Genomic DNA, 20712 nt, shown 5'->3' on the forward strand with positions numbered 1-20712 from the left:
TAGCAAAGACATGAAACTGTAGTTAGTGCTCTCAGGACAAAAGTTGGTGTTTACAGTTCAATCTCGACTTTGGAAACAGCCGTTAGCGATATAATTGTAACCTGTGGGTTCATTATAAAGTAATGAATCGGCCTGACATTTTTTCATTGCTTATATTAGTTTAATGAGAGGAACGGAGGATAACTATCGTTTGGTCCATGGGTAGTTGCTTTAAAAGGCTATCGCAAAAAGCTGCAGATCAAAACAGCTTCCCTCTGTTGATGCCATACGAACACTTCTGACTATAAGGGAGGATATACATTTGTGGGACAAAAGTACAGCAGATTTCCTTGAGACAAAATTATCAAGGTACATTTATTCAAAACCATATATAACTATTAACTGTACATTTCATATGCATATATGTTCATCCTTTTAGTAATAATTACAATTTCATTAGAGGCGGTCACCTAAATAAATCTTAATGGCATTATTCTGAGGGTTGAACCCAAACATTGTCGAATCAGATTGGTCTGTAACACCACCTTTTCCTAGCTATGGTCATAGACGACAAAATGTTTAGGAACGTAAACTGGCATAACTAAGTCTCTTCAACACAGAGTAAACATTTTGGCAAAAAACTCCATCTTACGTGTCTATAGATTCTTCCGTTTGGTAATGTTACAAGTCTAGACTCAAAATGTTGCACAAACCTGTCTGTAGCAGTGTAAGCATAGTGTAGTTGTGGTAGACTAGCTGCATTGTGCGCTCAAATAATGAACTATGGAAGAAAAATAACAGCCTGGTGAGCAAAGACTTTTACTCCATTTTCTGCGGTCAAGTTTGAACAGTTCATGATCAACAGCCAGAATTTACAGGCTCATAATACAAAGGCATTCATTTGTCTGGACATATCCAAGACACATACAGTATGTTGATGACCCAAGCAGTCAGTACATAATCTTACTGATTGAAACGCTGCAAATGCTAATGATTCACCCTACCTCCAGACCAAATATATCAGCAGGTTTCTACTATAGCATTTCAACAATTTATTTATAAGACACAGTTCATAGTAGAGCTCAAAGGTGTGAGGTTTGATTTCACAAAGGAGCAAGTCATCATTTGGACGTAGTGATGCTCTCTAGATAAATGACATTTTAAACCCAAACTATCAGTCACTCAGAATGCTCTGCTGCAGGATGATTTCTAACTGCGAACATTGTTTTCCATCCATCTGATTTATCTATGAACCATAAAGTGTGACATGAAAAAACAGAGCTGCTGGTGTCCTTGTTTTGTCTCTGCAGCAGGAAGCATCTAAATGATCGTGTAATCAGTCAGTCCTGCCTTACCAAAGCTATGAGTGTTCTAATTGAAACATTTAATTCATTTCAGCCGAGGAATGTGATTTGATATATTTGTTATGCATTTGAAATATGCAATTTCTAGAACATCTGATTATGTGTTAGATGTGTCTAAAGGTTAATATGTATTCTAATCTTTGTGATTTTCTGTGCTCCAGTTATTGTGCAAAACAAATGCACTACTTGTTACTAAGCAGAGGCTTGATATATCATAAGCTTCCAAAGATGATTACTCAGAGAAAGTGATAAGTTGCTAAGGGCAAACGTGTGGGATTCTGATGCAATCCTTGAAATAAACAGCTTTGAAACTGTAAGAGAAGCTTGCTTTGTTCACACATTTTTTTATGTTCAATATGTTCATCATCATGCCCCCACTGGCTAAGGAAAACAGGCAGGTTATGTAAAAATGTCAGTTATGGTCTCTGTCAACTGTTCAATCGCTCCTACAAATGATATGACCCTGAAAAGCTTGATCGAGCTGCTTTGCATTGAGTCACTTGCATTAACTGAAGACATCAAAGTGAATATGTATCCACGTTTTTCTCCACTGGTGCTTAAAAGTGGTGAAGAGCTGCACAAAGATAACAGTAGGTAGGTGGGTCTACAAACAGGTCTACTGTAAGTGTGTAAGCACACCTTTGCTTTTACGTTATGGACGGAAACTCTGATAAAGTGGATCACAATTGAGAAAATGTTTGTTTCTTACATAAATAGGTAAGGACAAAGATACAACTGTAGTGTCCAGTGTCAGATAAGGCATTACTATCAGGGACGGAAGGTTTCATATTCAAACATGTTGAACATTGGAGTGGGGCTGAGGATTGAGGGTTGGGGACAAGTTTATTGGGTGTTTGCCCAACTCAATTTGAATGTAGTTTTTATATTTCTCCTTGTTTAAGAACAATTTGATGATTTCTTTCCATGTCATTGAAAGGCAACAATCAGGTAGTGCTTATCTGCATGCATACTACTATGTATACATCCAATACATGCACTATCTGCACAAATTAACCCATACACATTAGATTGTTCTTCCCTCTTATTATCCCAGGCTGTGCAGTTTTCATGCTTCTCAGGGTATGCTGAATATAATCCAACAGCTGTGCAATGAGGCGCATTTTTCATCCATTTTCAAATTCGCTATTAATCCTTGCAGTCATGCTCCAATGATGCGTGGCTCGGTGGGTTATCCCTTTCATTAAACCCCAGAAAAGCAGTTCCTGCAATCCAGGCTATTTTCTAAGTCTCTCAGACACACCGCCCTTCTCGTTCAGAGTAAAGATGGCAGCACAGATTACATAATTCAGCAGAGTGTTGTATCTGTCAATCAGCTCAAATGGCCGCTGATTAGAATCTGGTAATCTTCACTCCACAGTCACCGACGATGAGACGAGCCATGGAGGGATGAACCTGTGAAGTAATGACAGATCAGGAAAAAAAAGTTACCACTAATAATCACAGCAACTCCTTAACACTTTAGAGTTAATGGTACAACTGCTAGAGATACAACACAGTTCCTTACTAGCTTTGGGACAAAAAAAAACAGTTCACTAATACATGAATAAATATATACACTGTCAATCATTTGAATGATTATCTTAACAATGGATCATTAAAAGCCTATTAAAGCTTCTGTGAGGAACTTTTCGTTTGTAATGATTTTGGCGTACCCCTGTAGACAAAGTGGTATCTCTTATCTCTATGCTTAGTCTCAATCTGCTGTCTTTTAGCAGCCAAACACATCATTCATAGTAAATCTTTCCCCTGGAAAATGTAAATAAAGGCTTTTTTGGCTATAACCCCCTTGATGATACCTACCCTGCGGCAGCGATTTCAGGCATTAAATATCCGTTTATAGAAACAATTGGTCTCATCAATGATGGCCTTGTTAACTATAGATGTACACATGGGTATACATTTCAGTCTGTTTTATAACCAGTTAAGAGTCACTCACAGAAGCTTTAAAAAAAGGTATTAGCCATGATTCTGCACAATATACAGTCTTCTAAATTAGACAACACTCCATGTGCAGATCACAAACTGCAGCCTGCCATATTGAAAAACATATTTTTACCAAAATTCAGCAGTCTTTCAATTAATTTTGATTTGCTATCAACAACTACTACTACTACCAATGGCACTGTCCTGCAAAGCATACAGTATAACAGTCACATGAGTGTGTGTATTATTATTTTTTAGATCTAGAGGATGTGTCATCTTCACTCAGATTACAGCATTTCATGACATTCTCACATTCGGGACTCAGTATAATTTATCCTCATCTCTGACCTGTGCTTGAAGGGGCCCATAGGGCACCAGCTCTCCATCAACAGTGAGTGTCCCCCGTGTGGAGAGAGGCTGTAGTCTGAAGGCCCTGCAGCTCACATGGCTCACGTACGGCGAGTTGACGGAGTGGTGGGTCCCTCTTTCCATGGCAAAAAACAGTCTCAGTAGAGTGGCTCTGGAGATTCCTGCCCGCACAAAGGTCAGGTGGATCAGCCCGTCGTCAAACCTGGCCTGAGGTGCAGCATGAAGATCTGCCCCGAGGTGGGTCTGATACAGAGCCAAGACCAGGACAAAGTCCCCTTCGATGGTGACCCAGTCTCTGGTAGGAAGGGGTTGGTCTAGCGGGGGTAGCAAGTCATCTCTAGGTATATTTAAAGGCAGTGAGACAAAAGGACGGTTCTTTTGGGGTCCTGCTGGCTCGGCAATGTCAAAGTTAAAAGACGAGGACGGCGTACGTACAGAGGGTGAGGGCGAGGCGGAGTTTGGGGTGTTAGGACGGGGGACGAGGTAGGATGAGGAGTGTGGGGAGGCACATGAAGGGGAAGAGGGGGGTGTGGGGGAAAGAGAGAGGGAGAGAGAGGGGAGCTTAGGGGGGAGAGAGTTTGAGTGGGAGTGTTGGAGGAGGGAGAGGGGCCGCGGCCGGGAGGCGTTCTGGTTTTGGTCCAGGGTCTTGGGCTTGTAAGAGAAGGGAGAGTGACGAAAGGGAGATGAAATGGTTAGAGCTCGTTCTCGAGCAACGTCCAGTGGGTAGTCTTCTTTCTGGTAGTAGGTCCCATTCAGATCCAAGTCCTCTACCCCGTATGAGGTCCTGGAGTCTGCGTTAACCTCCTGACTGAGAGGCTGGCTAAAGAGGTCGTTGGCTATCTGGCTTGAAGGGGCTGAATTCTTTCTGAGAGCCTTTCTGGCTTCCTGGAGGTTATCTTGGTAAGCGAGACAATTCTCTGGCTCTTCATTCACCTCCCGCCCCATGTCCACCCCACAGCCTTCTCCACGCTCTCTCCTCTCCTCTACAGAACCCCCACTTCCATCCCCATCCTTCTCCCTATCCTCCTCCTCAATCTCACTGGAGTCCTGCTCCACCCCTAACTCATCTTCCCTTTCATCCTTGATCCCCTCCAATCTTTCCTTTCCCATACTGCAGTCATCCCTTTCGTTTGATTCAGAACTTGTCCCCGACCTCTCCGAGCACGTCCCTGACCTCTCCTCTTCTGCTTCCATCTCCCCCTCCCGTTCCCTCTCTCTGTCCTCCGCCAGGCTGCTCGCCCTCACCACGCCAGACCCACCCCCCCTGGCCCTCTCCCTTCTCCTCTCCCTTTCTCTCTGCCTCTCCTCTTTTTCTTGTTCTCCTTCACCCTTACGCAGGCTCCTCTGTTCACTGATGCCCATGTCAGAGCAGGTGCGATGGATGGGGGTTCGGCAGAAGCCCTCCAGACCTTCAGTGATACTGCGGGAGAGGGGTCTCCTTGGCGGAGGGGGTGTGGTATCGGGTGACGTGGGGCAAATGGAGGGCGGCAGGTAGGACAAACGACCCTTGTAGGATCGAAGAGAAGCAATGCGCACCAGGGTGCCCAGGGTGAAGCGCGCTGAGCCCAGGCCACGATACCTGAAACAAAAACATATTCAATGTAAAGATATCTTTGGGTTAAAAACAGGTGATACTGCACAACAATTTATCTAGTTATCCTATCTAGTAAAGGCAACTACACACCCACCTCTCACTCTCTATGTCCACATCGGACACAAAGCCCCAGGCAACAGAAAGGAAAGAAAACAGTCTCTTGGGTGCCGCAGCACGACTGTTGTTGGAGGAAGCAGGGCTGGTCGTCACGGAGACTATATCCATGGGCTGGACACCGCCTCGGCAGAGTAAGAAGCAGCAGTTCAAAAGGAGGGGCTCCCGAAGGCACATGTCATACCTGAGGAGACCAAAAATAAAGACAACAACATGTCCTGTCATAACAGATAAAAAAAAAGGAACTGTACAGATGAAAGGTCAATGCAGAGTCCTTAAGCTTTCAGATAAATCTCAATATAGATAACAAGGTGGTGATACGGAGCAGCACTGTACTCTTTTGTTTAAAGATAAGATGAAACAACTCTTTAAATTAGGTTGATCTGACTGTATAAATCCACATATGTGTGTCTATATCTATCATAGGGATGATAGGTGATCATAGGTTTTCCATGTTAATACAACATCACAATCAACAAATCCCTTTTTGATGTTTGAAGCCCTTAAAGATCCAACCCTCACAGGGACGTTTGTCATGCCATATATGTTTGATAAGCATATTGAAAGTTGTCATATAGAGGTGTGATGATACACACCATAAAGTCAGCAGGATAGTAGAGGTACTAAAGCTGCATGTTTAACACATTATAGAACAGATTGTCAGCAAACAGGATCTAAACTACCAAGAAAATGCAAAGAGGAGATATCATATCAGAGCTCTTGATCTAGGATTCACCTTAAACACCTCGTCTAGTACCTACAGATCCTAATGTTCAAGGTTCAACTGGAGAGGACAAAAAAATGATCAACCTCCCAGATATGAATGCGATATATGCTTACCCTGCGTTGTGGTTGATTGAGCCAGCCAGTGCATTTCCAGACCCGCAGGGCAAAATGCCTACAGGTGTTTTTATTGCTTGTTCCCAGTCAGCACGCTCCATTAGCCCATTAATAACCTGCAGGAACAAAACACAAACATTCAGAAAATCCTCTGTGGACACAGTTTAAGCTGTGCATGTATGTAAGACAAAAACACACAATAAATATCTTTACTGAAGTTAGAAGTTACACACCTCATGCAGAAGGCCATCTCCAGAGACAATGATGATGCCATCCCACTCTTGGAGCGGGATCTCTCTGATCAGCTCTCTGGCATGATTCTGACGTTCTGAGACAGATTCATGCAGTTAATATCTTATAAACTATAGTTATTTGTGTTATGGTGCTACCTTTGCCGTTGATGTGTTACCTGTCTGTATGAGGTTATAACTAATGTTGGCCTCTCTGATCATTGGCAGGATGTGGGTCTGACACCACTGCATGGCCTGGCCTCTCCCACTGAAAGGATTGACCAATAACAGTAATCGCCTGGGACGAGGTAGAAGACTTCTTGAAAATTCTGTATCAAAAAGGAGGGAGTGCATTAGAGCATTAAAACAGATGCAGTTTTTTTTGTCCAGAACAAAGAAGGGAAATTAAGGTTCACTGCACCTAAAGCTAACTGGGAGCTGTCATTCCATAACCTTACCCAACCCCAGACTGTCAGCACTTCTTATTTCACCTAACCGGATAAACTTCACACTCCACAAATCGTGTCTGTTAATGATTTAAACTCAGATACAAGAGAAAGATTACATTTAGCACTCTGAAGAGAAGGATCAGTCAATCAGTCCTTTCTTATTTATAAATTAGACAACTCTTCCATTATCTGTCGTCTAACACGATTAGCTTCTAAAAAACAATATAACATTAAGGGAGGTAAAGATGGATACCAGCGGTGCAGGGGAGGCAATGAAAGGACTGCACTCTCAGATAGTCCAGGATTATGCAACAAACTACACTAAAGCAAATCAACAGAGCGATAAGTTAACCCACAGCTACAATGTGTACATGGATACAAAAACTGACAGAATCAAGCCAGTAATTCACAAATGGAGCGATTAGGTAAAATAATTAACGCTAAGGGAGCGGTGGAGCAGACACAAGGGGTTGAGCAGAAGGCTGACAAACTCAGTCCAAACACTGCTGCAGAGTATGAGACAAGAGCAGGCAGGAAACAAACAGAGGAGTGGTACGAATTAAAAATGAATGGCAGCATTATCACTGTGGCAGTTATGATAAACACTGAGTTAAATAAGTGACAGAAAGATTAAAGAGAATTAAAGGTTAAGATCTAGTCTAAAGAGGAAGGAGACAGGATAACATGCCGGGGCACACAGTGAAAGTAAACACTTTGCAGGGTCTTGCTATCTCTTTGATTATTTAGGCTGGGGATACAGCACATGAGAAGGGATGGTGGGCTGCAGCAGCCCCACCCTCACTGTCTCTACTTTTAACATTGAATGATATAGACCATGTGTGCAGGACAGATAAGGGTAGAAAAAACAAAGAATTGTTAGATAAATAAAGTCAAGAAACATTTGTAGAAACAATAAATAAACAAATACAATTCAAGCCAAATACCCCCCCCCCCCCCCCGCTCTTAGGCTGTATTAGTCTTGTTAATCTCACTTTGTATTTTCTTGCTACATGTAAAAGACTTGGTAGCATTCAGAGACAAATAGTTTGGTGCTGTACACACTGATAGGTCCTGGATCAATGTGACATTAAGCTTTATTTAGCATTTACAAAGCAGGCATAAATCAAAGCAGCACGAGACAACAATGCATAGTTTCATGTAGTACACAACAGGAATTAAAGCCTGATTGAAGGATTACGTGTAAAGGTCAGCCAAATTAAATACAGCTATTATCAGCAGTGAATTTACAATGTTGCCCCACTTATTAAGCTGTTCACTTAAATCCCACAAATGTAAATAAAAAGGAATCCTAAATAAAAGGAGCACGCCTACGGTTATATAGTCTGACTAAAAATATAGTGACAACGTTCATGGACTGCCTTTTTGATGCAAGTATCAATAAGAACAGAAGGAAAATGCATTCAGTTAAAGGTGAAGTAGTGATGGAATGAGATGTGTAGTTCACCAGTAAAATCCCTAATATGGTCCTATAACGCAAAACACCTTCTCACAAGTACCCCCAATCCCTTTAGTGAGTCACACACTCACCTGTGTCAGCAGTGACGGTCACATCTCTGAGTAGGCATTGCACAGCAGCTGACCACCTCTCAGCTTCAGGTCTGCTTTCTGCAAGGTACGCCCTTACCTGCCTGCGCCTGGACACCCCTTTCCGTCGTTTGCCTGGCGGGTACCAGTACAGCACCAGGAGAGGGGGCGCAGGGGCACGGGGGCAGCTGCATCCCACTAGCTCTGATAAAGGCAGCAGGAGACGGGCTTCCTTCCCCGGTCGTGGTGACAGGCGCTGGATGTGTATGTGGGTGTGGGTCAGGGTCAAGGCATAGTTGGAAGCCGGTGTCAGAGTTGGGGAGGCGGCCGGGGAGAGTCCCCCTGGACCACCAGGACTGTTGGGGCAGCTGTTATTGTTACTGTTGCTGCCGGATCCCCAGCTGGCAAACTGGCCATGAAGGAGGGCTTCTGCTGTGGAGGGTGAAGAAGGTTGTGGAGACCGCATCCTCGGATTATCGAGAACTGTCAGTATATCAAACTTTAGTGTAGAATTTACTGAAGTGTTGTCTACAGTTAGAGACTTGAAGAGTTGAGTTTGGAGGGAAAATCAAAACATATCTGAATGTCAGTCCGAGAACATTATCCCTGAAATCTCCTCAAAATCATTCTCCTTCTTCAGTGTTTTAATTCAAGAAGTCATCAAAAGTCAGCTGGCTCCTGTCTGTTGTCCGCATCTAACTCCTTCCAGTTTAAAGGTTCTTCTCTTTAGAGTATTTATCCAGTGGAGATGGGATCTGCTATCAAACAGTCTTTGTGTCACAGTTAGAAAGATCCCATGACAGTTTGATCTTCTACAGTTAACTGCCAGCAAGATTTCAACATACTAAAGAATATTTTCAACAATTAAATCAGTCATTTTCAACAAGTGATCTTCTTCACAAAGATTGCATACGTTAAAACAATGTTTAAATTACATCTTCCAGCAGCCTATATGCTGCTAAGATAATAGCATTGCAGCTGAGCAGCTACACGACATCGACGATAAATCTTTAAATAATTACACAAAGGAAAAAACTGAGACTTAGTTGCATTGAAAAAATGATCACTTGAGTATGATTAAGACAAACAAACACACCCTGTTTAGACAAGGAGGCTATATCGATTCAATTAAAGCACATGCAAAGAATTCTGTAGAGTATGTTGCATGGTAAGTGTCTGTCTGCGAAAAGGATAATTAATGCCACAAAGATATGATAAGTGCAGGCTCAAGACCTTTGATACCTTTATCGCTATCTTTAATCTCAGTGATCGAAAGGAGGCAGACAAGAGGAGGGACAAGGTCAGACCTCTAGACAGTAGTGTAACCAATTAAAGTTTCGTGACAAGCAGGTAAACACAAGGCAGGAAAGGTGGACATCCAACAACCAAAAATACAACAAAAAAAAAAAGGAAAAGAAACAAAACAAAAGACAAACAAGGAGACAGTTCCAGGTGGGTCCTTAGTTTATGTCATTGTTAAATCCTTGAGTCAAGCCTCACGTTCCCGCCCAATGACCTCTGTTCCTGAACCACACAAAAACAGAGAGGCAAACAGTCAACTGCAAAATTCAGAAGATATTTAATGTTCAATTACTAGTGCTTTTAGAGAACAGATAGCTGAAAATTGAACATTAAAAAGGAAAAATACGTAAGAAAATAAATTCAATATATCGTGCAGAAAATTCACCTGCAATTGACCTGAGCAAATGTGACTATTTCTGTTTCACATTTTCACAGTACCAGTAGAACAAGTACAGAGAAGAACCACCACGATAAGAAGAAGAGATTAGAGTTACAGTGTGTAGCAACACACAATCTATTATGCCCCTTGACTTTAGGTCAAGGGGCATTATGTCTCGGCACAAAATGACTCACAATCACACATCCTCAACAGCCTTGCTGAGACACCACATTGCAATGGATGAAAGGTTGCATGAGAATAATGACCACATCTGGTTGGTGTTTTCATATTCAGGGCTTTTGTCTAGGGAACAAAGGGGAAACAGTGTTTCACTATTTGAATCTAGGATTTGAAGTCTGCATACTTGTGAAATAAAGGAGAACTGGAATTTAGAGCTTTGCAATACGCATTAGTGCCTAACAATCTTGAAAAAAAAAGGTCCCAACGAAGAAATGTGTTCTTAATGAGAATATTAAAGCAGTTTGGAACTTGTTGATACACACGAAACACATAATTCAAAAATATGTTTACTTATTTTGTAGTAATTCAAAGGTGGCCCCTATACTAAAATATCACAATAAAGTGCCTTCTACTATAAATCTATTTTCTGTATAACGGATTAGGGTCAGATTACAGTATTGTAAAGGTGAAAGTCAGCAGTGTTACCTCAGAGTTCAATTAGTGGACTATCACAATGGGACTTGGGTATATATTAATAAACATGTCACATCTTTCTTTCAAGTTTGATAACAGGCAGGAAACATTATGCAAGCCTTGGTGCAGACAAAATCAATACTTGGCCGATGTCCTGTCTTGATAAAAAAAAAAAAAAAAAAAAATCTCAGTAAAATGGACCTCACTGATGCCCATTGTTGCACCTCATGTCCTTGAAATGCAGGGCGGGGACACCCAGAAATAATGTCAGCCAGCTAAATCTGTCTCCCACACAATGAGCCCACTGTTGGGTGACTTAGGGGTAATTTGGGCAAGTTTCTGTCAGCTCATACTTTGATAACAAGAGCATTCCCGTGCTAGTTAAACACACACACTGCTAGACTCTTATCAGCAGCGATGACAGCTTGACTAATAACCCTGATAATGTAAAGTTAGATAGTTCTTTAACCATTAAACTTAAGCGCTGTCATCCACCTCACGCTAGCTAGCAGGTTGACAGGTTAGCCAGCTGACTAACTTCACTCCTCTGCCTGCGGTTTGACACTTCTCTTTCGGGAATTTGAGAGTATCGTTAAATATCACCAAGAAGAAAGCGTTTAAAGTTGAAAACAGGGTAAAAAACCAAGGAGTTAGCAAACGCCAGCTTGTGTTATGACTACAGTAAACTGCAGCCAGACAGGAGCAACAACATAGCGTGTCACTTAGCAGCAGCTAGCACATCGCTACTAAACATGAAGCCCATCTTCAAGCTTACTTTCTATACAATTTAAGATTAATTCTCATTGATTTTATTAGTTACTTTAGCTGGCAACCCGAATATCTCCCATTTGACATTCAGTGTTTCATTTATTGAATAGTTTCTGGAGGTATTTAAGTTAGCGCAGATAATGGGAATGTTAGCCAGCAGCGTTATAATACTCCAGCCGAGTCACACAAAAACTGGTAAATAAGTGTTTTTTCTCCAGCCCTGGATGAGAAGGAAGCAAGTAAAATATATCTAAGCAAGATAATCCAACTCACATCATCTTGACCCCCGTCTTCAGACGACAGATAGTCCCCTCACTTGTCCTGTAAACTGTGGCTCGGTGCAGGAAGTGCCTGGAGACGCAGGAGCAGCAGCAGCTTTGAGCGGCGGAGAGGAAATCCAATGGCGATAAGGAAAACATTGCAACACCCACCGACATTCTCCAATCATTGACAGGCCCCCACTTCCTGGCCAAGTCATGTTTTCTCCTGGCCAGTTAATATCAATACTGATAGGAAGATTCGTCACGTGTGAATCATTTAAAACCCACAATGGGGGACCTTAAATGGATATACAATGTATTAAAAAGGTGATAGAATTTACCATTTATATTTCAGTCCTCTAATATGACGTCATTCAGATAAAAATCATGTACAGTATTTAAGAAGATATCATTTATTTCTGCATTTGACAGGGTGTATAAGCTGCCAAACAACACACAAAAGGCAAATCATTTTGTACAGCCAATCTTTTATTTTGCATCAGATTGCATGGAAAACAAAGACACAGATTAGTTCTTGTAAGCACGGCTGGCTCTGCGACCACGAGCCCTCTCGAACTTCCTGCCCTTGGAGCGGATGTAGGGCCTGGAAAAGAAGAGTTCACAATAAACACATATTGCAACAAAAGCCAACATTCATGTAATAAAACTGAGGATACCTAGAGCTTAGCTTTATTCCTCCAGCAGCATCAATATCTGCTTTCAAATGGTAAAGCCTACCTGGCACGGACCATCACTCAATTGGGAAAGGGTCATTATTTGCCCTCTGACTAAACTGCTAATCATTTTCGTTGTTTCCAATGTCGCTCCTATTCCAGACTTGTGTTTGGATTATCATGTGTAAAAAATGTACCATAAATAAAAGCATCACAGCGCTTGAGAAAATATACATATGACTAACTAGACAATAAAAGTGCCTTCATATTACAGACTGACATCCAACCGTGAAAAATGCAGTGTAAATGAAACATTTATAATTGAGGAAATCTATATTACTTTGGTAATAGATGCTAGTATTGTGTATACAGGCTTTCTGTGGCATTGGAAGCCATCCATGTTATTCTTATCACATGAGCCTTTACTTTGACAGGTCAAAAGAGCAGAGGAGAACAAATAGAGAACATACTAATTCCACATAGAAAGTCTACATAGAACTACACACAACACTAACTATGTCAGAAAACTCAAAAGGCAAAACAATTCTGAAATCAAATGCTGTTTTTTGTTGTTCTGAGCTGCTAGACTGAATGATGTCCCTAGGTTTTCCTAAAAATTGCGCAAACAGTTCAAGTCAATTTTAACTTTGTGAGACCAGCTACATTAAGTATGGACTGAGTCTATGAGCATGATAGATTGTATCAGTCAGTATCCAACAAAAAGAGCATGTGACAAAAAGTTGTCAAGCCTGAATTTGACATCTTTGAGCTCCATTTTTGAGTTTGAATTTCATTATGACATATTTGTAAGTTCCGTTATATTCAGTGTTTGTCAACCGTAAAAACACATCATCTGAAAACATACTTTGTGTGGCTGTGAGGAGTTCCAGGTGCCTTTCCAAAGTGTCTGTACACCTCTCTACCTTTGCGGGGTCCTGAAAAGAAATGTAAAAAGAAAATTAAAGAGCAGTTACAAAAGCTTCACATCCTAAAAAACTTCACAAAGACAAAAATAATCACACTACCATTCACCCCATTTATTTGAACAAATAATGTTACCCTGTTTGCAGGAAAAACTCTGAACTAATAAAGGTTGTTATACGGAAACCTTTGACTGAAATTGACTACAAGTTCATGGAGCAGCAGGTCTTTTGCTGCTCAAATTGCAGCTAAATAAGATGTCAAGTGAAAACTGATCACTAGTATAACTGTTTAGATGACATTTTTTAAATTGTGTAGAAATTAAGGGTAAAGGTTTGGCCGCCTAAAATACTTTTTTCCATTTTTTTGATCTAAAAAAACAACAACAACGACGTTGTTAAGTTGAGAAAATATGCACTGCAATTTAGCATCCCAAATACAGATGAAAACTTCTCAGTTCAAGCTACATGACTTCTTAATCATTTTGTTCCCCCCCCCCCCCCCCCCCCCCCCCACCAAATTCCAGTATCTAAATAAGCCCCCTTAAGGGAACTACATCAAGTCAATGTGTAACTATAAGCAAAGAGCACACACACACACACACACACACACACACACACACACACTAAGCTCAATTAGACCTGCACAATGTTTTAATTAAGCCCTGAATGTTAACTATCTCAGTTTTTGCAAAAACAGTTTGCATCATGTCTTTCCTGAATCCAAAATAAATAACTATTTTTCATCTCTTATGAGGGTAGCAGATTTCATGGGCTTTCTTCAAATGATTAAAACGTAAGAATGTGTAGTGAGAAAGCATCGCTTGTTTAAATAAAGTTATTTATCTTAATAATCATGAAAAATTCAGACTCCCACAATGTGCTCATTACAAATAGTCAAAACTCAATAACAATTAAATGACTTGGAATTCTGCAGCCATGCCCTCCATGAAAGAGGGAACCATTTATTTGGTTTCCGTTGAGTAGACGCTTATCACAATGTTTGGTACAATTAGTAATTTAACGTGTAGTACTATTATTAGTCTCGACGGTTATGCTCAAGTAGCACCACATTTGTAATAACCTCGATGTAGTACATGTTTGATAGCCAGACAAGACAATGAATCATTAGTACTTAAATTTCATGATCGCATTAATGATATGAATATAAATCTTCATGTTTTATTACCTGACAGCAGCACAGTGCCATGTCCTTTGGGAGCAGCCAAAGCCAGCTGGTCAAAGGTCATCACCTGACCACCTGCCTTCAGGATCCTGCGGCGGGCACCATCAGTTACCCTCAAAGCGCAGATCTGTGCGGCAACAAACAGGATGTTAGGACAATCTCAGAGACCGCAAATAACAATGCATATGAGTGAAGATCGTCATAGACAGAATGGAAATGTAGGGACAAACAATAATAGATTAACTTTGCCTCTGTTAAAGGAGGAGTTACCTTCAGCTTGGGGATATCCTGAATCCTGACATCATCAGTGACAGATCCCACAACAACAGCGGTTCTGTTCTCACGACCAGGCATCTTCATCTTTCGGATCTGGAAGCAAAGAAAACAATGGCAAAATTTAATGCAAAATTCGAAGAGCTTACAGGGCTTCAACAGCATCAACATTTACAGTCGTAATGCCTAACTGCACAGACTTAGTACTGTCTTCAATTAAGGATCAGATGAGGACATGAATTCTGTGGCAAAAAAAAGTACATCTTCATCCCACTGACAGCATGAAAAAAAAAAAATTGATACAACTACTGGAAGATATTTAAAATATAGACATTTTGAAACAATTGATCATAGTAGTTTTGCGTGACATGATGCAGGGGAAGATTCATTTTAGGCATACTGAAGCAGACAGGATACTTTTCATCCAAGAAGAACTGCATCAGTTTAAGGTGGTTAACACTATTTCAGAGCTGGTCACAGAAGTAGTTACTTGTTAAAATACACAAATTTTTTTCGCCTTCATCAGAAAAAATCTGGTCTTCTCATGGTATTGTACTTTGACATGTTGCGAGTATAAGATTTGATAAAAAAAAAAAAAACCACTGATAGAATCTGTATTTATTATTAAAAGCTCACATCGGCCTCAATTCTGAAGCAGAAATCGTGTGCATCAACTAAAACAGGTAAACTACTGCCTAAACTTTGAAGATGCCTCCGTTGTTGTAAATTTCTCTAAATGAATAAAGCTTCATCTTAACTGTTAACACACGTCACCTCGTCTAAAATAAATTCCTCATCCAAAAAAAACAATAACTTATTTTACAGCAAACGCATCTTTGAGAAAAGAGAAAGCAGGATTGAATCATGGAGAACAGGAGGGAGATTAGACTGACCAGACGAGAGATGGAGATGGGGGGCCTGTTGGTCCTGCTCATGAAAAGCCTCCTCAGGACAACCTTGTTGAAGGGAGCATTAGAGCGACGGGCCAGGAACCTGTACAACTGTAAGACCACAGCAGAATGATTAGATGAGACAGCTATGAAGTTAATATTTACAAAGTATAAACACAGACTTGAGTGTCTCAGAATGACAGAAGTCAATACTTGTGGTACTACTGAAATAAGGGGGGTTAAGTTACCTTGACCAGGAGCCTCAGATAGATATCCTGGCTCTTTGGTTCTTTCCTGTGCACCTTACGGTCCTTATTGTGTCTGATGTCGACTCCCTGGAATAGTAATAATACAAACAATTAAACACCTCGAGAGAGATTTAGTGAAAAACACTTCACAAATCTCAGACACTCAATTGCCCGTCTTCAAGTGTACTTGCAAGTTAACTGCAGACAAACCACTGATAAAACATTTAACTACAGGCAGAGATTGAATCATTAATGACAATGTTTATTCCCATTTGGATAACTTTAAAAGCAGCTAGCATGTAAGGTTAGCACAGGCCGGTTCACACGTTGACACTCAGCAGCTAGCTCACCTGTGGCAAAGCGAAGCAGCCCGTCAATAAAAACAGGACACAACCCGACAAAAACGGTTTTATCGTCGGGGAAATATGAATTATGCTTAAACCTAGTATTCCGCTCTCTACATTCCTTTCAAAGCTCGACTCTAATCAACCTAAAGGGAATGTAGCGGCAGCCTGGGCAGCACTTGTTTGGTTTCACACAGGGTGAGCTAGTACGATTTATAGAATCAAATAACTCGAAATCATGACCGATCTGTAACCTTTATAGTGTTTAAAACCATTTCGTGTTGACATTATGAAGATGAGCCATTGTAATTCAAAGGATGACCGTGGATAGTCTAGCTATCGTATTTTAAAATTTCTATTAGCGGTACCTACCATCTTGGACTCGGAGCGAAAAGGGAAAAGGAAGAGCCGAGGTCTCGCGATAAACAGTGCGCTGAAATCTCAGGTTTCTGATTGGCTGCAGAGCATGCGCTTCCTGCAGGGCAGAGGAAAAACAAGTCACTGTTTAGGTTGTTGCCTCTAGTGGTAGAGACGGCGACATACAACTACGATTTTGATAGTAGGCTACTTTCGGATTTTTGTAATAATTTTGCTCTTTGTGGCTCCTTAAATTATGCCATTATTATGTCATTTAAATTACAATTAAACTGCAAAATTGGTTTAATAGGCTACATATTTTACACATAGCTTTCTTTACTTGGAAGGCCTATCCTCTAGACAGCTTGCACAAACAATTGTGTATAATGATGTGTAATTACTCTTATTGGCATCTAGCCTTCATAGACAGTCTTCAGCATCATCTGTTGCAAAATACATTTTGGTCTTATTTATAATCCAATGTTGTGTGTAAACGTTGTGGTGATCAGTCAAGCCTCTCAACAGCCACAGAGCGGAGAGCTCATGTTTTACTCATTGTCAAGTAAAGGAACCAATTGAAAAAAAAGCATGTTTATATAATAAACATTTATTATAATATCACCACCACTCTTCTTTTCCAACCAACAATTACATCTTTAATATTTATGAAATACAACTAAATATGAAATAACCAATTATTAAAAAAAAATCTGCAATAGATTAAATGTTAAAAAACAAAACAATCGAGAGCATTTACAATTAAATGATTCTTTTCACAATTTAACATGATTAGGTCGTTACAGTTTTCCAAACAAAATAATCAAATAAACAGAACTTTTTTAATTATTGGTTTAAAAACACACAGTGACATCAACAAAGCTAATCAATATGATAAAATAACAGCAGGAAAAGTATCATTACACCGCAGTGTAGCTCTCTCTGTATTCAGAGAATATAACGATATTAATACGTATAGAAGCAGGATTTAACTGCTGAATCAACATTTGTGTTTTATTTCAGGAGTCCCTCTTGTTTCCTCAGAAAAACCGATCACTCTGCATCTGAACTCATCCTTTCAATTAGCCTAATATGATGTCAATATTGTTACCTTCTGTTGTTTCTCACACAAAAGTCTTTCCTTTTAAAAACTTGCATCATGGAGCCAATAATCTTAGATTTATTCAAGTGTGTGGTTAGGCTGCTTTCTGAGGTGACACAGGAAGATGGTAAAAGCCAGAGCGATGCCTCCCAGAAATGTTGTCCGAGCCACAGGCGGGACCAGAGCGAAGTTTACTGCCTAACGAGGGAGGAGGACATAAAACAAACAGTTAAGTTGTTTTAAATCTGTGTGTAAATGTCTGTGAGACTGCAGACATAAAGTTACTTGAATTATGAAATAATACAAAAATATGTCACCTGCATTGTTGACCAGAATGCTACTCCAGCCTAAAGAGAGGAACAGAAGTCAGAGTTATAGATAAACAGAGAGAGATTTGTTACTCGGTATTTGAGGAATAATGAGTGATCATCTGAAAAGGCAACCCTTATGTGTACCTTGTAAGATGTCCAGAATTTCTGTCTCCAGTCTTCGAGTGGGTCATCTTTGTTTTCTAGTAAACTCAAACCTAAAACGTAGAGCTGGTTGTCAAATGTTTTGATTAAACTCATTTAAAAAACAGTAGAGACAAGAACCTTTCAAACCTACTTTGTAAGAAATGTTCATTTAGAACAACATATTTCTTTAATATTGTGAAACGTGTTTTTGAAACAACAACAAAATCAAAACTTTGTTTTGCAGACTCATTACTGAATAATGTCCCTAAGCATCATGGGTTGAATAATTAGTAAATATTCAAGTGAACATTTTTAGCTGAACATGCAACAATTAAGAGGAAAAGGTTTATTTTACGATTAATGAAGACAAACTAAAATGACTTAAGCATAAACAGTTTAGGGAAATTCAGTAATGACAGGGGAGATGGTCGCTCAGTAATCTGTTGAATATTAACATATTAACCATCATTATCCTTCAAAACTATCCTGATCGATAAATCACTGAGGCCTGCTTCATTAAAGGCCACAGCTCAGCACAGCAGATTTTACAACAGTGAAGGTGTTTTAATGTTACTCTCTTTGTTGAAGCTTCAAAATTAAAATGTACTTTTACTTGTTCAGTCTGATTCAAAGGCAAACATTTCCTCTTGGAGGGAACAGAGTTGAGGTTTGTCTATTCTTATTTAAGCCTTTGTCAGAGTCTGGCCTCATGAAACATATTTCACAGTTATTTCCAGGAAGCCTCAGAGGAAAGTATAAATTCAAGAAGTGTAAATTACTCTATATTCTATGAGCACATGGTACTCCAGCATGTTTAAGTTAGAATGTCACAGACAAAACAAGTGACAGTTATTTAGACTTTGCACAACAAAAGATATTGAGGAGAAAAAAAATTCCTACCAATATAAAATGCACTTATGGTGAGAGGAGCTGCTATCAGCTGATCCACCACAACTTTCCCTGTCACCGCCTTCACCCCTCCTCCCGGCAGCATCCTCTCCAGCCCTTTCAGCCAGTGGTAGTTGAAGTTGGCATGGAAACAGAAGCCGACAGTCGCAACTCGAGCCGTCTGACACCAGTCAATGCCGGCTGACTCCTCGGCTGGCGATCCTGCGGCGGGTTTCCCTCCCAGCACGCTTTGCTGTATGAGGTCAGCAGAAGCAAACAGTGTTGTGTATCCCAGGACGTTACTGATGTAAGGGTGGGCTTTGAACACAGCCCAGGCCCGATTCATGGTGACAGACCTGATCAGAGAGAGGATCAATTTTCATAGTAAAGCAAGTGGGTGTGACTCTTTTAAAAAGATGACACTTTTGGGGTAATGGAGGCTTTAAAAGAAATGCAGCTAAATAATGAGCCTATAAATGTTGACCAAAATACATGACACAAGCAAATGCAATAAAACAGGCTGTGTTGAATCAGAATTTTATCCGAAAAGGGAAACTTACCTTTCAGAAGAGCTTTTCTCTCCCTCTGTTGGACGAGAAGGAGGAGTGAGATGAATCTAATGCAGGTCACTCTGCACGCCAGTGAGGGAGTTTATTTTTCTCACCAGATCAAAGTTCTGACTCTGTTGCAGAGAATGTGAGATAAGACTTTTATCAGCCTGCTGGAGAGAAACCTGAGAAAACACCACATGCAAGGAATGGAGACACAGAGTGTCAAAAAGTTATGGAAAAACAAATCCTGTCTTGCTGTTATACTTAATGTTTAAGTGTCTGAGGTTTAGTTACTAAATGAGACAATATGGCACACATTGTTTTTAAGACAGAGTGAGTTAAATAAATAATAAATTATATCTTTGAGAACTTGACTTTTGAATTATTTTCCATAACGTCCGTGTACACCAGTTAAAATCACTTACCACAGAGTTGTCCAACTTTTTGAAGTGTAAGCACTGAGACCACAGCAGGCAGAGAGTAAACTGTGCAGCTCTCTGGTCAGAGACACATGGTCGGGGTGTCTCTATAAATAGATGCCACTCCTGCAGAAATGCTTCCCTGCTATGAGTAAAGTGCTGAAGATGTTCAAATCCTTCAAATGTATCGGAGAAGAAGGACGAAAACGATGTAGTTTACTCATTTTTAAAAGACTTGCATTCAACTGAACTCTCCTAATCTCTATTTTATAAAACTTCATTATTTTCGTTTATCTGCAACTAACTATACTTTGAAAACGTGTACTGCTCTTTTCTTCAAAGAAATAGATTTTATTTTAGCAATAATATTTGTAATATTTATTTAATATATATATATTAATATATATTTTAATATTTAAGTCTTTCAAATGTATTTTTTGTTTTACTTTTGGAGAGCTTGTACAACATTTTCTTATGATCATTTTTCTGCATCAAACAGTCAAGTATATTCCTTGTATAGTAAATGGACTTGTACAGAACTCACTGTATGTACACTCTTCCAGTCTTCTGACCACTTTTACACTGCATATCACATTCACACTTTCACAGGCTGATGA

At 40.2% G+C, this 20712-nt stretch overlaps 3 protein-coding genes across 3 annotated transcripts; all 3 read right to left on the reverse strand.

Annotated features, from left to right (window-relative positions):
* Window positions 1-340: 340 nt before the first annotated feature.
* On the reverse strand, window positions 341-11932 carry sphk2 (sphingosine kinase 2). Its single transcript, XM_061050384.1, has 8 exons — window positions 11805-11932; window positions 8432-9952; window positions 6614-6763; window positions 6438-6532; window positions 6205-6320; window positions 5345-5548; window positions 3636-5235; window positions 341-2756 (listed from the first exon to the last, which is right to left on the reverse strand). Exons 2-8 carry the CDS (start codon window positions 8892-8894, stop codon window positions 2694-2696), a joined length of 2691 nt encoding a protein of 896 aa, XP_060906367.1. The 5' UTR covers window positions 8895-9952; window positions 11805-11932; the 3' UTR covers window positions 341-2693.
* A 327-nt stretch (window positions 11933-12259) lies between these two features.
* Window positions 12260-16830, reverse strand: rpl18 (ribosomal protein L18). Its single transcript, XM_061050385.1, has 7 exons — window positions 16699-16830; window positions 15983-16069; window positions 15738-15845; window positions 14842-14940; window positions 14575-14698; window positions 13331-13400; window positions 12260-12395 (listed from the first exon to the last, which is right to left on the reverse strand). The coding sequence occupies exons 1-7, from the start codon at window positions 16699-16701 to the stop codon at window positions 12320-12322; spliced, it is 567 nt and encodes a 188-aa protein (XP_060906368.1). The 5' UTR covers window positions 16702-16830; the 3' UTR covers window positions 12260-12319.
* Window positions 16831-17278: 448 nt separating this feature from the next.
* On the reverse strand, window positions 17279-20248 carry si:ch211-120k19.1 (uncharacterized protein LOC563199 homolog). The gene is made up of 6 exons (XM_061050391.1): window positions 20102-20248; window positions 19686-19858; window positions 19138-19481; window positions 18238-18308; window positions 18100-18129; window positions 17279-17980 (listed from the first exon to the last, which is right to left on the reverse strand). The coding sequence occupies exons 3-6, from the start codon at window positions 19469-19471 to the stop codon at window positions 17861-17863; spliced, it is 555 nt and encodes a 184-aa protein (XP_060906374.1). The 5' UTR covers window positions 19472-19481; window positions 19686-19858; window positions 20102-20248; the 3' UTR covers window positions 17279-17860.
* Window positions 20249-20712: the final 464 nt, after the last annotated feature.

Source organism: Labrus mixtus, chromosome 11 (assembly GCF_963584025.1).
Source record: "Labrus mixtus chromosome 11, fLabMix1.1, whole genome shotgun sequence".
NCBI classification, from domain to species: domain Eukaryota; kingdom Metazoa; phylum Chordata; class Actinopteri; order Labriformes; family Labridae; genus Labrus; species Labrus mixtus.